Source organism: Strix aluco, chromosome W, assembly GCF_031877795.1.
Source record: "Strix aluco isolate bStrAlu1 chromosome W, bStrAlu1.hap1, whole genome shotgun sequence".
Lineage (NCBI taxonomy): Eukaryota > Metazoa > Chordata > Aves > Strigiformes > Strigidae > Strix > Strix aluco.
Window position 1 is genome coordinate 19,329,707 of NC_133970.1, and position 16,489 is coordinate 19,346,195.

Sequence of the window (16,489 nt, forward strand, 5' to 3'; positions counted from 1 at the left end):
ATATGCTTTAATTATTGGCAGTGAAACCAGCCTATTCTTTTCAACTAGTAACTGTGACTGCTGTATTGTTTTTAGCCTTTTGTAGAATTATGTTATGCATACTGTGTTTTTTGAAGTTTATCTAAACTTTAATTGATAAAGCTTTGCAGGTGCAGCTGTAAAACAATGAAGGGAGAGATGTAGGAGAGACATCGGCCTGTCAGTGCAGCCCCTGAGAAGCAGTAGGGCTTTGATGAGAAACAGGCCTTTGATGAAAAACAGGCCTTGGAAGAAAGATAAGAAACTGCTGAGCTGTGCCAAGGTGGCAGGGAAAAACAACGGACAGCTGCAACACTCAACTGGGGAAACTACTGAACTGTGAGAAGTTACCGCTGCGTGAACAGCGCGTGAACGAGAGGGTGATTGGTCTGCACAGCGCATGTTAGAGTGGTCTTATGCTGATAGGAGAAAAGGTAGATAGCTGTCTAATTGCTGATTTGCTAATTAGGAAGTAAGAGCTTTAACGAGAGCATAAGTATGTACTATTGTAAGAATAAACGGCCCCTGCCCTGCAGAAAAAAAAAAGAGAGCACTCCAACTCGTTATTTCGGCCGCTACACAGAAGCACTTAGTACGTGCATAAATCAATCAGTTGCTAATAAACACATGAAATATTTTAAAATAAAAAATAATGCAAATTGCATTGTATTGACTAATACTGCATAGAACATAGGTATTCTTTGGAGAAAAAAGCAGATCATTTTTTAATAATAATTTTTAAATTACCATACCTTAAATAGCTGCCAGAATTCTGATTTTTGAAATGTAGATACTAGAAGTGTGTTAATAGGAAAAAATCTATTAACTGTAAAGAAATAACTCTGATTTAAAATAAACTTAATATTCAAGGAAATGAATAGATGTACCATTATTCCTGATATTAAAAATGTTCATAAGAAGTTCTCCTCGTTCATAATTTCTGGTAGTTTTACCACAGTGGTGGTAGCACTCAGATCAGAACTGCTGGCAGGGAGATGGTAGAGGAGAGTAGGATGGACCTTGCTGGCAACCTTGAAGATGGGGGCTTTCATCAGCCAGTCACTTCTGACAATCCTTCTTTGATATGAAACTTCTCTGAAAGCACAGGCTCTCTTTTTGTATAGTGTTTGTTGGAGGTAATTCTGAACACGTTTTTAGCAGTTATATTGGCTAAATTAATAATTTTAAAGTATTACTTTAAAAATAAAAACTTTCTTAGTCCCAACAAACCAATACTCCACTAATTTCAGACACCAATGTCAGTTATTTATTTCCAATTATATAACAACCAGCAGTGCTCTTATCTTTACTTAATTAGCTTTGATTTCTAATGTTAAATTCCTGAATTAGTTTTAAAAGGCCATGCTAAGTCACATGCTATCTGTAAATAAGATGAGTCTGTTGTGAAAGGTTCATATTCAAATGCACACTGTTCATGACTAGGAAAGTTACAGGTAATCAAGGCTGTAAATCTGTCACCATGACATACAAGTAGTGCTTAGCACCACATTTAGTGCGAGGGCAAATATGAAAGTGGAAAACTTGAAGATGAGTACTGTGAAGAAAACAAGCAAATAATACCAAACACAATTTGGAGATCTCTGGTTAGTTTAGGGGAGTTAAACCCTGCATCTGAAGATTACCAACTTGGGTTCACTACAGATTCTGAAAAAAAAACTCATTCCGTGATAAACCATTTGTCTGTTGAGAATCACTGTCAAAATTGATACTGCTAGATAATTATCTCATCAGAATGAGCAAGCATTTCAGTTGGACAGATACTGAAATGTATTTTGTATCTGAAAATCTTTGCAAATGCAAGGAGTGAATTTGATATGATAATATTCATGAGTCCTTTTTATTTATGACATGTGCACACCTAGTCTGGAAGAATTTTGCTGTTTGCTCCACGTTTGTGCTTGAGATAACTGCTATCTTCTTCTGCCAATACTGCTAGATTTTTAAGATATGGTTACTTATTCCTAGATTACTCAACAGACTGGTGTGACTTTTATTAGAGTTTCTGCAATATCAACAGAGCTGAGTAGGGGTAACTGGAAAGGCCAGTTCAGGCCCTGTACATGCCACATAATTGCATTTATACATTTATGTGAAGTTGTGTTCAGTGGCTGAATGAACCACACAGTGCATCCTCTGTTAAAGTAGAGAAAAACTGAGACTTTTGCAGTTAAAACTTGTTTTTCTCCAGCATGCTGCTATATTTTATTACGTGCCTTCTACAAAAGGCGTTATGATTTTGTATATCGTGACAGCAGTGAAAATCCTAACAATAATACCCACTGAAGCAAGCTGTTAAAGATGAAGTTTTATGATAACCACGAGAATTACCTGTAGCAAGGTAAATCACTGAGAAAGGCAGAATTACTGGGACCTAATAAAAAGCTTTAATGTCAAAGTACCTCTGGCCACCATATCTGGTATTCTCCTGTCTTATGTTACTTTCCTACACCTTTCAGTTGCTTCCCAAGTTCACATGGGACTTTTTGCTGCCCATCCAGAGGCAGTACAAAGTATCAAACAGAGGTAATACAAAGTATCTACAAGATAACAAATGAACAAAAACATGAATTAAAAAATCCAGTCTCCTATTTGTCACACATGCAAGAAGAAATGACAGTGGAGTAAATGCTAAAATCCCCATGATGAAGAGTATCTCACACCTCAAGTAATTTTACTGATTTCAGTGTGACTGAAGATCAGTCTCAAACTACCTTATTTTGCTACTGCTATCTCACATATTTAGTTTTATCAAAAACTTGGATGATCGTGTGCTCATATTGTTCTTTGTTCCAAACTGGTGGTCCCTTCATAATTCTGCAAGCAAAAGAGTAGGAAGCTGCTGACGCGGAAGTCCCAGACACAACTTAGACGACCAATGTGATCAAGTTGATGCCACTTTATTAAAGGCTACACAGCAATTTATACTCTATCACAAGCTTCACGCGCCGCTATCTTATTGTTAATAGGCTAAAGCTACTTGTTCACGCGCCCTTTTGCCCTCTATGATTGGTCCCGGTGTGGTGTCCACGCGCTGCTCTCCCCCCAGGTAGACCCCCTGTTTTCGACATTCCAACATCTTTATCTCTTGGGCAGGAATGTAGTTTCTCAGGCCGTCTTGGCCTTGCTTATGTCCTTGAACACAGCTGCAGCTTGCTGTTACAGTGAGGCCCCTTGGTCTGGATCGCTCACAACATGTCCGTTGTTCTCCAGCGATTCCACAAATCCCCCTTTTGTTTTTGAGCGATCCAGACCCCCCTGTGGTCCTGTGCTAAAAACATTGCACCGACAGTCCTCTGCAGGGCCCTTTGCAGAAGGCCTATAAGGCAAGGCAATGTTAAGAGCACAGTCACTACAATCAAAAGGACTACTCCGACAGTTTTGACTAATGTTATCAACCAACCAGATAATCCCCCACCTTTAAACATCCTTGTCAGCCAGTCCAAGCCATCATCTTCTGTTAAGCGTTTGACTCCATCCTTCAATTCCTGAATGCTTTTAAAAATAGATTCTGAATGATCGGATAGATTCATACAACACATTCCTCCAAATTCAGCACAACCATGTCCTTGCGCTAGAAGCAAAAGTCAATCGCAGCTCTATTTTATAATGTAGCATGTCTGACACTATCAGCATCAGTTAAAAGACCACTTAAAGATAAAGAAGTAGCATTAGTTTGTTTGCTAAGCCAAAACTGCAGTGGGTTCGGCCATGTATCCACAGGTATTTCTACCAAGCATGTAGAGAACGGATTTTCAGGGCTTGCGGTGGTATTTGGTTCTGAGACCACCCATCCTTCACCCTGAGGCAGGTTCCAATACAGGCCGAACACACCGAGCAGGAACCCAGCGAGAACCAGCATCTGTGAAGACACAAACATAACCCCTGCTCCAAGTTAATATCTCATTCGGTTTCTGTTTCATCTTTCTTAACTTCCCTTTTCCAGGGTCGCACCCATCGACTCGGAACCCATCTAGTGCCGGTGTCGGTAATAACGCAGGCATAGCCTCGACCCGTCATTGTTAGTTCCACAGGTCCTTTCGACTCTCCTATAGCAACATCTTTGTACCGAGCAAAAGCACCATCTCCACACCGGCTTATATCGGATTTCAGACCCAAACTATGTATTACTACTGGTGGTTCCTCCCTATCACCTGTGAGCCGTAAGTAATTTAACACATACACCGCTTTTGCAAGTGGTTCTGCAGCAGCCAAGACCTCTCCCCCTTTTTGTTTTTGCAAAAGCGCCTTTAAAGTTTGATGCGCTCTCTCCACTATGGCTTGCCCCGTGGGGGAATGTGGTATACCTGTGATGTGACGTATACCCCAGAGTTGACAAAAGAGAGCAAATTTTTGAGAGATATAGGCTGGTCCATTATCAGTTTCACGGGTCAATTGAACTAATTTCCCATATTCCCTTGCGCATTCCGCCCTACTACGATGGTAACTTCTCCCAGCTTAGTACTTTTTCACAGTTCAGTGTTGCAGCTGTCCGCTGTTTTTGCCTGCTACCTTGGCTCAGCAGTTTCTTATCTATCTTCCAAGGCCTGTTCTTCATCAACCCTAGCTATTTCTCAGAGGCTGTATAAGGCTGACAGGCCAATGCCTCCCACATCTCCCCTTTCTTTGTTTTGCAGCAGCGCCTGCAAGACTTATTTCAAGACTTTATCAATTAAGGGTTAGGCAAACTTCAAAAAACACAGCACACTTAAACCAGTTTTACAGAATGCTAGAAACAATACAGCAGTTACAGTTACTAGTTAAAAAAGAGTAGGCTAATTTCAGTACCCATAACTAAGGGATATGACTAAATACTACAAAAATAAACAGTAAGGAAAATACAGAATAGCACACTTACTTAATGGGGTACTAACATTCAGATCTGCAATTGCTGGGGAACCCTGGATGCAGCGAGAATTTAGAGTGCCCTTCCTCGCAAACCGGAAATACTACGCGATGCGTCCATCCGTAGGTGAGGCATCCAAAGTTGCTGCTAGCAGGTCCAGCCTCATTTATCTACTTCAGCAGGCCAAAATAACTGGCAATTTTCTTTGAGCGGAAACATCTGATTTCATCCTCCTGTTGGGTTCCACCCAGAGCCTGGCCACCACTCAAGGGGGAAAACCAAGGGAGTTTCTAATAAGGTTAAACACTTGAGTTCCTAATTCTTAATATGGCTAAAGAAAGTTGAATACACACATTCTTATAGCATTTCATCCTTATTAATAACTACATTTTGTCTAAGCTACATCTTTCACTAGTGACTAGTAAGCCTATATGTTTCATCAAGGAGTTGCAATTACTGTTAGCATTATCTTTTAAAAGAGTTGGCAACTGTAGTGTGATTAAGGACAGAGATAGTGTATTTTGTCCTATTGCAGTAGCAAGCATTACCCATCCATTCTGCTTAAATGATCAGTTGAAGAGATGGCGAACTGTTGGCACAGGGGCATCCACAGCACCCACAGCCGGCTCCTGAGTGTCCACCAAAGGCTGCCTCTCATGCCTCAGGTGTGATTGCACACAGCTTGCTGGTAACCACCGGGACTGTAACCTGTGAAAACACAAGCATAACCTCTTCCCCAGGTTATTAAAGGATATGGTCCTTCCCAGTTACACTTTCCAGGACTTGAGTCTTGCCCTGGACTTCTTGTTGATCTGGTATCTGTGATGAGAAGTGGTGCAATATTGACGGCACCTATTTTAACGATCCAAATGCAGCAAAGTGAGTGACATCAGATTGCCATAATTCTGAGGAGTGAGTCCCCGAGGGTTGACACCACTAGCTGCTGAAGAGAGAGAGTCCTTCTGGCATTCACGGCAAGTCGCAATGATGCCTTTAGGCTGAGGCCTTGATAAAAAAAAACCCTGGTTTTGTATTGCCCTGGCATTTTGGTGGAAAAATTGCATGTGAAAGCCGTGCTTGCTGTATTTCTGAGATGACATTAGCTACACGGTGGAGATCTTGTTTTTGCTTTCTCTGTAAGTACTCTGAGTGATATCAGTGAAGGATCTCTTCGCAAAACATAAAGCAAGCTATGCAGATCATCATTAGTTAGGCCCAACAACAGCTGTATCCAATTTATGGTTCGTAACAGTTTCTGTAAATCATTTAAAGTCTTAACAGCAGTTTTAAATTTAATGTGTTGGGGGACAATGGTCTGTTCACAAATTCTCCACCCCAGGTACTGCCATGGTGATGATCGCTGTACCTTTTCAGGTGCTATTTGTCACCCCATTTGAGATACTGAGTCTTTGGTTAAAGCAAGAGCCTTTTCCATGATCTCCTGTGTTTCTGCTGCTATAAGGATGTCATCCATATAATGATATATAACAGTCTGGGAGATCTGCATTGTGGGAGTATTCTTTATGCCTTATGGTAAAACGACCCAGTGGTACCGTGTTGTAGGTTCACTAACATTAATACTGGGAACAAAAAAGGGAAATTTAGATGCATCATCCGGATGCAAGGGAATGGAGAAAAAATCAGTCTTTCAGATCAATTATTACAAGATGGCAGTTTAGGGGAATCAATGTGTTGGAGATCATGTAAAAGTCACCATTTACCACTTTTATTTAAAATAACAAACACCAGGAGGTTCCAAGGACTGGTGGTAGGTACGATATGTCCTGCACTTAACTGTTCATGAATTAAATCATTCAGGTGAACAACTTTTCCATTGGCAAGGGCCACTGACCCACCCACACAGATGATTCTGTTTTCCAGGTTAGTTTCAGGGTGGGTTTAGGGGTGGGCTGTGCTGCAGTGGCCATTAAGACAAATTTGATCCAATTTGAGTTCCCCATCGAGCCATACAGTCACAACCCCATGATGTAGCAGGGGTTTCCAATATAAATGGATGAATATTTGCTACCCAGTTTTCTGGGTCCCTTACATGAATGAGTTATTTGCTTTGAAACATTACAGCATGACCACCAACCCCGAAAAACACTCGCATTACCCGAGCTAACGGCCAATCTGGTCGCAGACGTTACAGTCACATCCGCACCAGTATGTAAAATGCCTGTTAGTTCAACAGATTCTTCTGCTTTAGTGAGGGCACATTTTATCAGAGGTCGACTTTGTCTCCCTGTCTGAGCTCAAAATGTTTGAGGAGTACGTGCTTATCCAAATCCTGAGTCACCCCAGCTGTAGTAAAATAAACAAGCTGAGTAAGTTTGACCTCTGGTAAAACGAACAACCCCTGTAAGGTTGTAGATGATTTTTATGACAATATCCTTCTCAGATAGATGGTACAAAGGTGCACTCTCCCCACAGAGTATGCACCTAAATTCAAGACAACAATTAACACAGAATTACTGCCTCCCGCTAGAGGAGATATTTCACCTACGACAGTTAAAACACTTAGTCCGAACAAACAGGCAGCACCAGTGACCCAGCAGGCGGGCACTAAGGTGCTCTGTCAGAGAACTCCGCACTCCGCAGCTGCCGCTGGGCTGCGTCTCACACACGCAGAACAATCACACAAAGAGGCCTCTTACACTTATTACTCACACAACATAAAATGACAAAGACTACAAACATCAAAACACTGTTAAGAATATATAAAGCCATTGCTTATTGATTACGTGGTGTTGGCAGACAAGGGGCGCTGCATCCCAGCGTCAGCACCTTCTGTAAAAACTGCCGCTTTTGGCGGGGGGGGGGGGTGGGGTGGGCAAGAGCGCGGTGCTGGGCTCGGCCGCAAGTGGGTAAGAGACCCAGCGGGTACTATGGCACTCTGTCAAAGAAGTCCGCAGTCTGCAGCTGCCGCGTCTCGCACACGCAAAACAGTCACACAAAGAGGCCTCTTACCCTTATTACTCACACAACATAAAATGATAAACGCTGCAAACATCAAAACACTGTTAAGAATATAACGCCATTGCTTAATGATTACGTGGTGTGTCAGCAGCTTCTGTAAAAACTGCCGCTTTTGGCGGAGGGGGGGGGGGCAGGCGCCGAGAGCCCGGTGCCGGTCTCGGCCGCAGGCGTGTAAAAGACTGAAGACTTTCTCAGCCCACCCATCAGCACCATGATAAGTAATGCTAATGATAAAACTAAGAAAGTCCCAAGCCCCCCAAGCCTCCCAAGCCTCAGGATTAACATCAATAGCGGCATGTTATAAATTGAGACCACAATGGACTATAATTCAATCTTTATTAATTATAGCAAGTAGAATATGAGCAAAGACAGCGCTGGACGGCAGGGGAGTCTGCGCTCCGCCAACTGCCGTGCTGAGTAGTTCAAATAGTCCCCTTTTTATACATCTTTACTTCCGTGCTCATGAGGTAGTGGAGGTACTCCGCGCATGCTTCAGTTGTTGTTAGGGGGGTCGTTTCCTGCCTCCTGGTATTTGTTGAGGCTGAAGTAAGAAGTCTTCCCTCTTTGTCTCATAGTTGATCTTTTACTCATATATCCTTATATGGGCCGTCTTGTCCTGTTTCTTGTCGCTTCCTGGAAATCTGGTAGTTATCTTGCATGAGCAGTATCTGGTTAAGTTTGTGTGAGTGATTACAGTTATCTTATCTCACACAGGCGGCGTCCAGTGGTTGTTTGCATGAGTGGTTTCTGTCGTCTAATTTTACATTGAGCTTAACATAAATCTTAATAAACAATACCTTAGTCCACAGTTTCTCACAATCCCCCCTTTTTCTTTTTATCCTATTGTTTATTAGGTGCTACTTTCATCTTCATTCTTGTAAACAATTTCTTTTTCACAATTTCGACATTTATTATAGCACTCACAATAATGATTTTCGCGTGGCATAATACATTCACAATAATTTTCATCTTCATTATTAGATACACTTTCATATTCTACTCTCGAGGTTAAAATAAGCAATTTAGCTGTGTCAAACCATTCTTTAATAAAATGAAAAATATAGCGTAATATACAAGGCCCAAATATAAGTCCCAGGATCAACATAATAAGCGGTCCTGCTAAAGCCGACAATAAAGTGGTTAGCCAAGGTGAAACATTAAACCAGTTTTCATACCATGACCTGCCCGCTTCACGATCCTTTCTACGTTGGTCTAACCTTTTCCGAAGTTCGGACATGGAGTCTTGGACGACTCCCGTATGGTCAGCAAAAGAACCACATTCTTCACTGAGAGCTACACATAACCCTCCTTCCTTCAAAAATAATAGGTCTAATCCTCTTCTATTTTGTAGTACTACTTCTGATAAAAACTTTACTGAAGTGGCTAAATTTTGGATAGATTGTTCTATTTTCGCTAAATCCTCATCTACAGCCATTTGCAAACCTTGTAATTCCTGACCTTGTACTAGAGAGGCTTGCATTAGATTCCATAAAGGGTCTTTGGATTCTAACAACTTTAAATCCCTAGATAAGGAGAATTCAGTCATGGTACCATTAGCTGTTTTCAAAAAGGAGTCTGGGGAAGGGGTTGCGATGTTCACGGGGACAACCTTTTTTTTTTTTTTTTTTTTTTTTTTTTTTTTAGAGAAAGTGGGTGGATTCAGGACCGGATTTGGTCCTACTGGTAAAGGATCGTGGGGTATCCTTTCTTTTATTATTTTGAAAAAGCTTCCTCTATCTGCTCCAGGTTCCCAATATCTAATTCCCCAGGTACGGCCAATTAACCATGTGTCATCTTCTGGTTGTTTAACTTCAATTTCTATTCTGTCGCATTCTGATGGAGATGATTTCACCCCCCTTACGGATCCCCAGACCCCGGAGCCGTCAGATCCATGTTGTGGTGGAATGCAACCTGGAGGTCCCCAAGTGATACTTATATATTTGTCTCCTTTTGTTGGCCAGTCTGAGGCTATTGTCTCGCAACCCCAATAACCGCAATAAAAATGGCCTGGATAGTTGCAATAACTCTTTCCAGGATTGGAAGCTGGACACACATAGAAGGCTTTGGAGTTGGCTTCCGTCGCCTCCCAGCCTCTCTGGATATCGACCGGAATCATTGAGACTAATTGGACAGTAAAATTCCAATTTCCCGGAGAGGTCTGGTTTTGTATTAGTCTAGATTCCTGTAAGTTATATAGTTTCCAGAGCATTGGTTCATGGGGGTTTCCATTTGCTTGGGTTATTATCAATAACAAAACTAGCGGTACACCAGAAAAAAAAGGTGTCTGTCAATTTTGCCAATTTAAGTATATTTTTATCATCCCTGGGGAAGTTTGGCCATTGTTGCTTTTGTGTCCCATTGTTCTGATTCTTTTCTCCACAGTTTGTTCCTCCTCTGCCTCGCCCGTCGACTCGGTTGCTTCAAGCCACGGGGTGTACCATCTTCTCGGCAGCAAGGGAATTCTTCAGGAGAACAGCTGTTTTGGGCTTTCTGCCTGTTTATATATAGGCTTCCCACTTTACAGCTTTAACTAATGGGATGAGGCAAGGCACAGTTGGTACTTCCCTTCTTACACTTTATAGCCAAGATTTCAGTTACAAAGGGGATTGGTTCATTGGAATAGTAACAATAATATTGAGGGTTTATTCCTTTGGTAAAAATTTCCCACCACTCATGGGATTCTTAAATAATTTCTTGTTTAGACTCTAATTGCTTTGATTTTCACTCAGTGAGAGTTCTTTGGATTTTCCAACACTGTGTGCAAACCCCTATTGAAGGGTATCCACATTCACAGTGAGTCCACCATTTGTCCTGGCATACCATACACTTGGAACAAGCAAACAGATAACAATTGCGGTTCAAATTATTACACTTAATTCGTATATCTAGAGTGTTTATATCAACATATTTTCTATATTCAATATTGTGTGGTTGCATGAGTTTAACAATTTCCTTTAGTACATTTTGTATGCTTCCATATATAATATACGAAGAGAGAAATAATTATTGCGAATATAAACAACAATACACACTTTATACCAAAAGGTAATGCGACAAAATGATCAAGCAAAGTTTTTATCATTACTTTATCTTTTCAGGGTTATCTTGGTGTCACCTGGAGTACTGATTACTTTCCAGTGGGGTCTTGTCACTGGGCCTTTAACGCGACTGGCATGAGTCCATCCACGCTCAGCAGTCCGGACAGCTGTTTCTGTTGTAAGCAAAACAAGATAAGGTCCCTCCCAATTGGGTTTTAGGGTTTCTTCTTTCCATGTTTTAACTAATATCCAGTCCCCCGGTTTGAAAGTGTGAATTTTTAAGTCCAATGGAGGTCGTTGCACAATCAGCCCATGTTCCCAAAGTTTGTTACGATGCTCTGCTAATTGTGAAACATATTCATTAATTACACGATCTCGAATTAAAACATTTGTTTGTGGACTTTCAATTCTATAGGACATTCCATATACCATCTCAAACGCTGATATTCCTATATCTGCTCGGGGTCTGGTTCTGAGTATTAATAGTGCCATGGGTAGGCACTTGATCCATGATAGTTTGGTTTCTATCATTAATTTAGTCAAAATAGTTTTGATTTCTCCATTCATCCTTTCAACTTTTCCCGAACTTTGTGGATGCCATGGCGTATGGTATTCCCACTTAATTCCCAAGTTTTCTGCTAGATCTCTAACAATTTTTGACACAAAATGTGTTCCTCTGTCTGAGTCGATTACATCAGGTACTCCATATCTAGGTATAATGTGTTCAAGTAATACCTTAGTAACCTGGTTAGCAGTTGCCTTGGAGGTAGGAAAAGCCTCAACATAATGTGTTAAATGATCCGCCATTACTAATAAATGTTTGTAACGCCCTACTCTGGGTAGTTCAGTAAAATCCACTTGTATGTGTGAGAAAGGTCTGTATGCTGGGGAACGTCCTCCAAGAGGTTTTTGTCTCGTGTTGTTTCGATTAACCTTTTGACAGGTCTCGCAGGCTGCTGTGACTGTCTTTGCTATATTATATACGCCTATACAGGCAAACTGTTGATTGAAATGATCAACTAATGCCTGGGTTCCCCAGTGGGTTTTACTGTGTATTTTTGAAAATATTTCGAGTGCTATGCCCTTCGGCAAGACTTCTCTCCCATCTGGTAATACGTACTTACTATCCCGTTCCTTAGCTCCCATTTGTTCTAGTTTTTCCTTTTCTGCAGACTCAAAACTCAAATTTTTACTAACAGGTACTGGTTGTATAGTCAAAATCGTATTATAATTGCCTGCCACTCGTTTTGCTTCTATATCAGCTGCGTTATTTCCCCTGACTTGATAATTTGTACCTCGCTGGTGTCCCTTTATATGTACAACTGCTATTTTATTCGGCACTTTCAATGCCCCCAGAACTTGCCGAATTAATTCCGGGTGTATCAATTCTTTTCCTTGTGAGTTAATAAATCCGCTTTCCTCCCATATTTTTCCAAAGGTATGTACCATTCCAAACGCATAGCGTGAGTCTGTATATATAGTTCCATCCTTTCCCTTCAGTGACACTAATGCTTTCCACAATGCATACAGCTCACAGGCTTGAGCTGACCAGCTGGCACTCAGGGGGCCTGATTCTATTGTCTTAAATTCTCCTTTTTCCAACTTAACGATGGCATATCCGGACAATCGTTTACCTTCCACTATCCGTGATGACCCATCTATAAATAATACTTCTCCACATTGTAGTTCAACAATTAAATCCCGTCCCAACAGATTAAATTCTGCTTCAGGGACGAGCAAGAGTTCACCCATTCCAAATTTATTTTCAGTTTCGAATATCACATTTTTGATTTTGCTTACTTTAAAGGGTTCTCCTTTTGCCCCTATTACTTGTACTTTTTCAGAGGAAGTTTTACATCCCTCAGGTATTTGCCTAATAGTCGATTTCTCAGCCCCTGTGTCTACTAAAAAGGTGAACTCTTGTTTATGGGGACCTATTTTTAACTTTATCAAGGGCTCATGATGACTCCGGTCCCCTAAAATATAGAGCCCCTGACTCTCCTATTCTGCTTTCAATATTTCCTCATCTCTGATCCTTTCTCTGCAATTCTTCTTTATGTGTCCCTTCTTTCCACAGTAAAAACAACATCTCTGTTCCTTCTTTACTACTGCGTTCTCTTGTTTTATTCCAGCAGATCTGTGTTCACCAGTCCGCCCGTTGCGATCCTCTCTGACAGCTGCTACCATCATTTTTACTTGTCGCTTGCTGCTCTCTTCTTCCCGCCTTACGTAGACTTTCTGAGCTTCCCTCAATAATTCATCCAACCCTCTATTTTGCCAGTCTTCTAGCTTTTCAATCTTTTTTTTTTTTTTTTTTTTTTTTTTTTTTCCCTGATATCTTCCCATGATTTTGCTACAAACTGAGTTTTTAGGAGCGCTTGCCCTAAAGGGTCGTCTGGATTTACCCCAGAGTACAGTTGAAGGACTTTCCTCAGTCGTTCCAGCCACTCAGTAGGGCTCTCATCTTTCTTTTGCATTTCATTAAATGCTTTATTGATATTCTGGCCACGGGGTACTGCTTCTCTAATCCCCTGAATTACTATAGTTCTCAGATCTTGCATATGAGTTCTATGCACTGGATCCTGATTATCCCAGTTAGGTCTTTGGAGTGGCCATTTGATATCTGCTTGGGGTCCCTGGGCATGCTGAACATCCCACAGTCTCATTCCTGCTCGTCTAATCATATCTCTTTCCTCGGTAGTAAATAATTGACCAAGGATAGATTGCATCTCATCCCAAGTATAAAGGTTTGGTCCCAAAAATTGATCTAATCTTTCTGCCACTCCAAGTGGGTCCTCAATCAAGTTTTCCCATCTCGGTTCTTTTAAAATCTCGTAGGTCAGCCGAGTTTAGGGGTACAGAAATATATCCAATCATAGGCTGAGGTCCCCCCATGGGCATTTCCCTTAGAGGATACATCTGAGCTGCCCCTTTTTGACTTCTAGTCATGCGTCTAGGAGGAGGGGAAGACCCTTGTTCCGACTCCGGTGGGGGAGTGGGAGCTCTGGGGACCTCGGGAGGGGCTACGGGAGCAGGAGGAGGAATGTAAGGAGGGGGGGTTAGAAGGGTTTCGTCTAACTCTTCCTGCTTTTTCTTTTGTTTAGTTTTTACTTCATTCAGTGGGTAAAGTTTAGCTCCCGGTCTTTTTATCCATACTTCCGCATACTGACTCTCCTCTGGGTTAAGGGTTTTTTTTTTTTTTTATTATTGACCCAGAGGTTTAATTGCTGTCTTACCCAATCTTCTTCTGACCCATAGACTGGCCAAAAGGTATTTTTAGAAATCTTCTTCCCTCCCCATATCTTAGTACAGTATTCTATCATTTTCTGCTTATCTTTCCCTAGGGTTCCAGGGAAATACCTCCAATTGTCTAAGACATATGCCAAAGGGGTATTCTTAGGTACAGTGTGTACCCTTCCCATGGGAGTCGAAGGCTTGCTGCCCTTCGCCCCCATCTTCTGGAATATCCACAAACATACACTCACTCACTCCCCTTGTTCCTGGCCCAATCCCTCGCGGGAGATGGGAAACGCAGTACTTAAGAGTCCACACTCGCTTGGTTCAGTATATCGAACCTCTCATTCGTTATATTCCAGGAAACCCAGTCCCGCCCGAACGGCAAACCTGCGAGCAAATTCGCAATATACTTACGCGTCCTGCGTCTTCGTCCGGACTCCCGTGCACAGAATTTTTATGGGATCTTACCGGTTTTCTCCTTTGCTCACTATTCTAGAATTTAGGTTCGTCGGTAAGGTTGAGGTAGGCTGTCAGTCGCGGGGCCGCGGATTGCCGCGGGGCGCCTCCCCGGAGGACAGAAGCCCACCGTTCCTTATCCGAGTCACGGCACCAGGAATTGTTATAAATTGAGACCACAATGGACTATAATTCAATCTTTATTAATTATAGCAAGTAGAATATGAGCAAAGACAGCGCTGGACGGCAGGGGAGTCTGCGCTCCGCCAACTGCCGTGCTGAGTAGTTCAAATAGTCCCCTTTTTATACATCTTTACTTCCGTGCTCATGAGGTAGTGGAGGTACTCCGCGCATGCTTCAGTTGTTGTTAGGGGGGTCGTTTCCTGCCTCCTGGTATTTGTTGAGGCTGAAGTAAGAAGTCTTCCCTCTTTGTCTCATAGTTGATCTTTTACTCATATATCCTTATATGGGCCGTCTTGTCCTGTTTCTTGTCGCTTCCTGGAAATCTGGTAGTTATCTTGCATGAGCAGTATCTGGTTAAGTTTGTGTGAGTGATTACAGTTATCTTATCTCACACAGGCGGCGTCCAGTGGTTGTTTGCATGAGTGGTTTCTGTCGTCTAATTTTACATTGAGCTTAACATAAATCTTAATAAACAATACCTTAGTCCACAGTTTCTCACAGGCATGTAGTCTAGCAATAAATTTTGGATAGGGCTCCGTGGACCCCTGTCGCGCTGCTTATTCATCATGTATGGCTAGAATCGTTTTTAAGGCCAATTCTTCGGTTAACCGTAACGCCTCTGGTTGAAATCCTACTTGCCAATCGGGGCTAGCAAAAGGACCTGCACCCATCAGCATTTGAGCTTGCACCCCATATAGAGGATCTCCTTGCTGACGGGGTGTGGCTGCTGGGAAGTTGAATTACTGAACCAGTACATGGTGATTTTAACTCATTTTCACCATATACTAATTCTGTAACCCAGCACATCCCCATCATTTTCCAATCTCAGGCTTCCCACTCATTGCCTTGTGAGGTTACTGTTACCGGAAACACCATTGGCCCAAGTTCGTTAAACTGCCCCTCTATTATCGCATCCCGAGTAACTCCCCGCCATCGGCTTGCTGGATTACCATTACCACTCGCGCGTCCCAGTGCCCCCCCTCCCATTTGAGCCAGTGCCCCCCCTCCCATTTGGGCCGACGATGGCAGCGACCCTAGAGCCACCGTTTCCCTCTGACACCCCCCCCCCCCCCCCCCCCGTGTCGCGGAGGAAGGGGTTAAAAGGAAGAGGCGGAGGCGGCGGTGCCGTAGGGGTGGGCTGAGCCGCTTGCTGCATTCGGATTTCAAGTTGCTCTAATTTTCTCGTTAGTTCTTGCAAGTGCTGATCTTGTAAACCATAGCGAGATTGTTCCTGCACCGACCGGGGTGTCGGGGGCGAGGACGGGGGCAGGGCTGGGTCGGTGCCGTCCTCTGGCAAGGCGGCGGCGGCAGCGGGGGGGGTCGGGCGGGGGGCGGCGGGAGCGGGGCGGGGCCGTGCGCTCCGGTGATTGATCTTTTGGGCTTGAGGGGGGGAGGGGGGTCGAGCTGTAGTAAACCTGTTGACTTTTGCTCGTGACTTCCCTGCCGCATGGGTGCTGCGCGTGCAGCGTCCCCGTCCCTCCTTTTAGGAGTCTCCTTGGGGAACAGGGATCCCGCGAACGTCCCAGCAGTGGCGGAATCCTGAGCGCCAGCGCGTTCTGCCTCTGCTGACAAGGCAGAGAAAGCGGAGGCAGGGGTCTGCCGTTCTGCTTTCAGTTCTGTCAGAGTGTCTAGGACCAATCTCCACACGGTGGAGAGTTTCCTACTGTCTTTAGAACCTGAACTAATGCCGTCCCACAGTGCCGCGCCGATCTTT

General features: G+C 43.0%; 1 protein-coding gene across 1 annotated transcript; it reads right to left on the minus strand.

Annotated features, from left to right (window-relative positions):
• Positions 1-929: 929 nt before the first annotated feature.
• On the minus strand, positions 930-15,269 carry LOC141917599 (uncharacterized). Its single transcript, XM_074810939.1, has 4 exons — positions 14,551-15,269; positions 8,992-11,072; positions 2,775-2,853; positions 930-1,049 (listed from the first exon to the last, which is right to left on the minus strand). The coding sequence occupies exons 2-4, from the start codon at positions 10,068-10,070 to the stop codon at positions 930-932; spliced, it is 1,278 nt and encodes a 425-aa protein (XP_074667040.1). The 5' UTR covers positions 10,071-11,072; positions 14,551-15,269.
• Between the last annotated feature and the right edge of the window lie 1,220 nt (positions 15,270-16,489).

Coding starts and splice junctions, on each gene's coding strand:
- LOC141917599 (XM_074810939.1), bottom strand. CDS start 10,070: ATGCTCTGGAAACTATATAACTTACAGGAATCTAGACTAATACAAAAC. Junction 2,854..8,991: donor CCTTGGCTAACCACTTTATT/GTCGGCTTTAGC, acceptor TTTTGCTTGCAG/AATTATGAAGGGACCACCAG. Junction 1,050..2,774: donor TTTTTGATAAAACTAAATAT/GTGAGATAGCAG, acceptor CCCATCTTCAAG/GTTGCCAGCAAGGTCCATCC.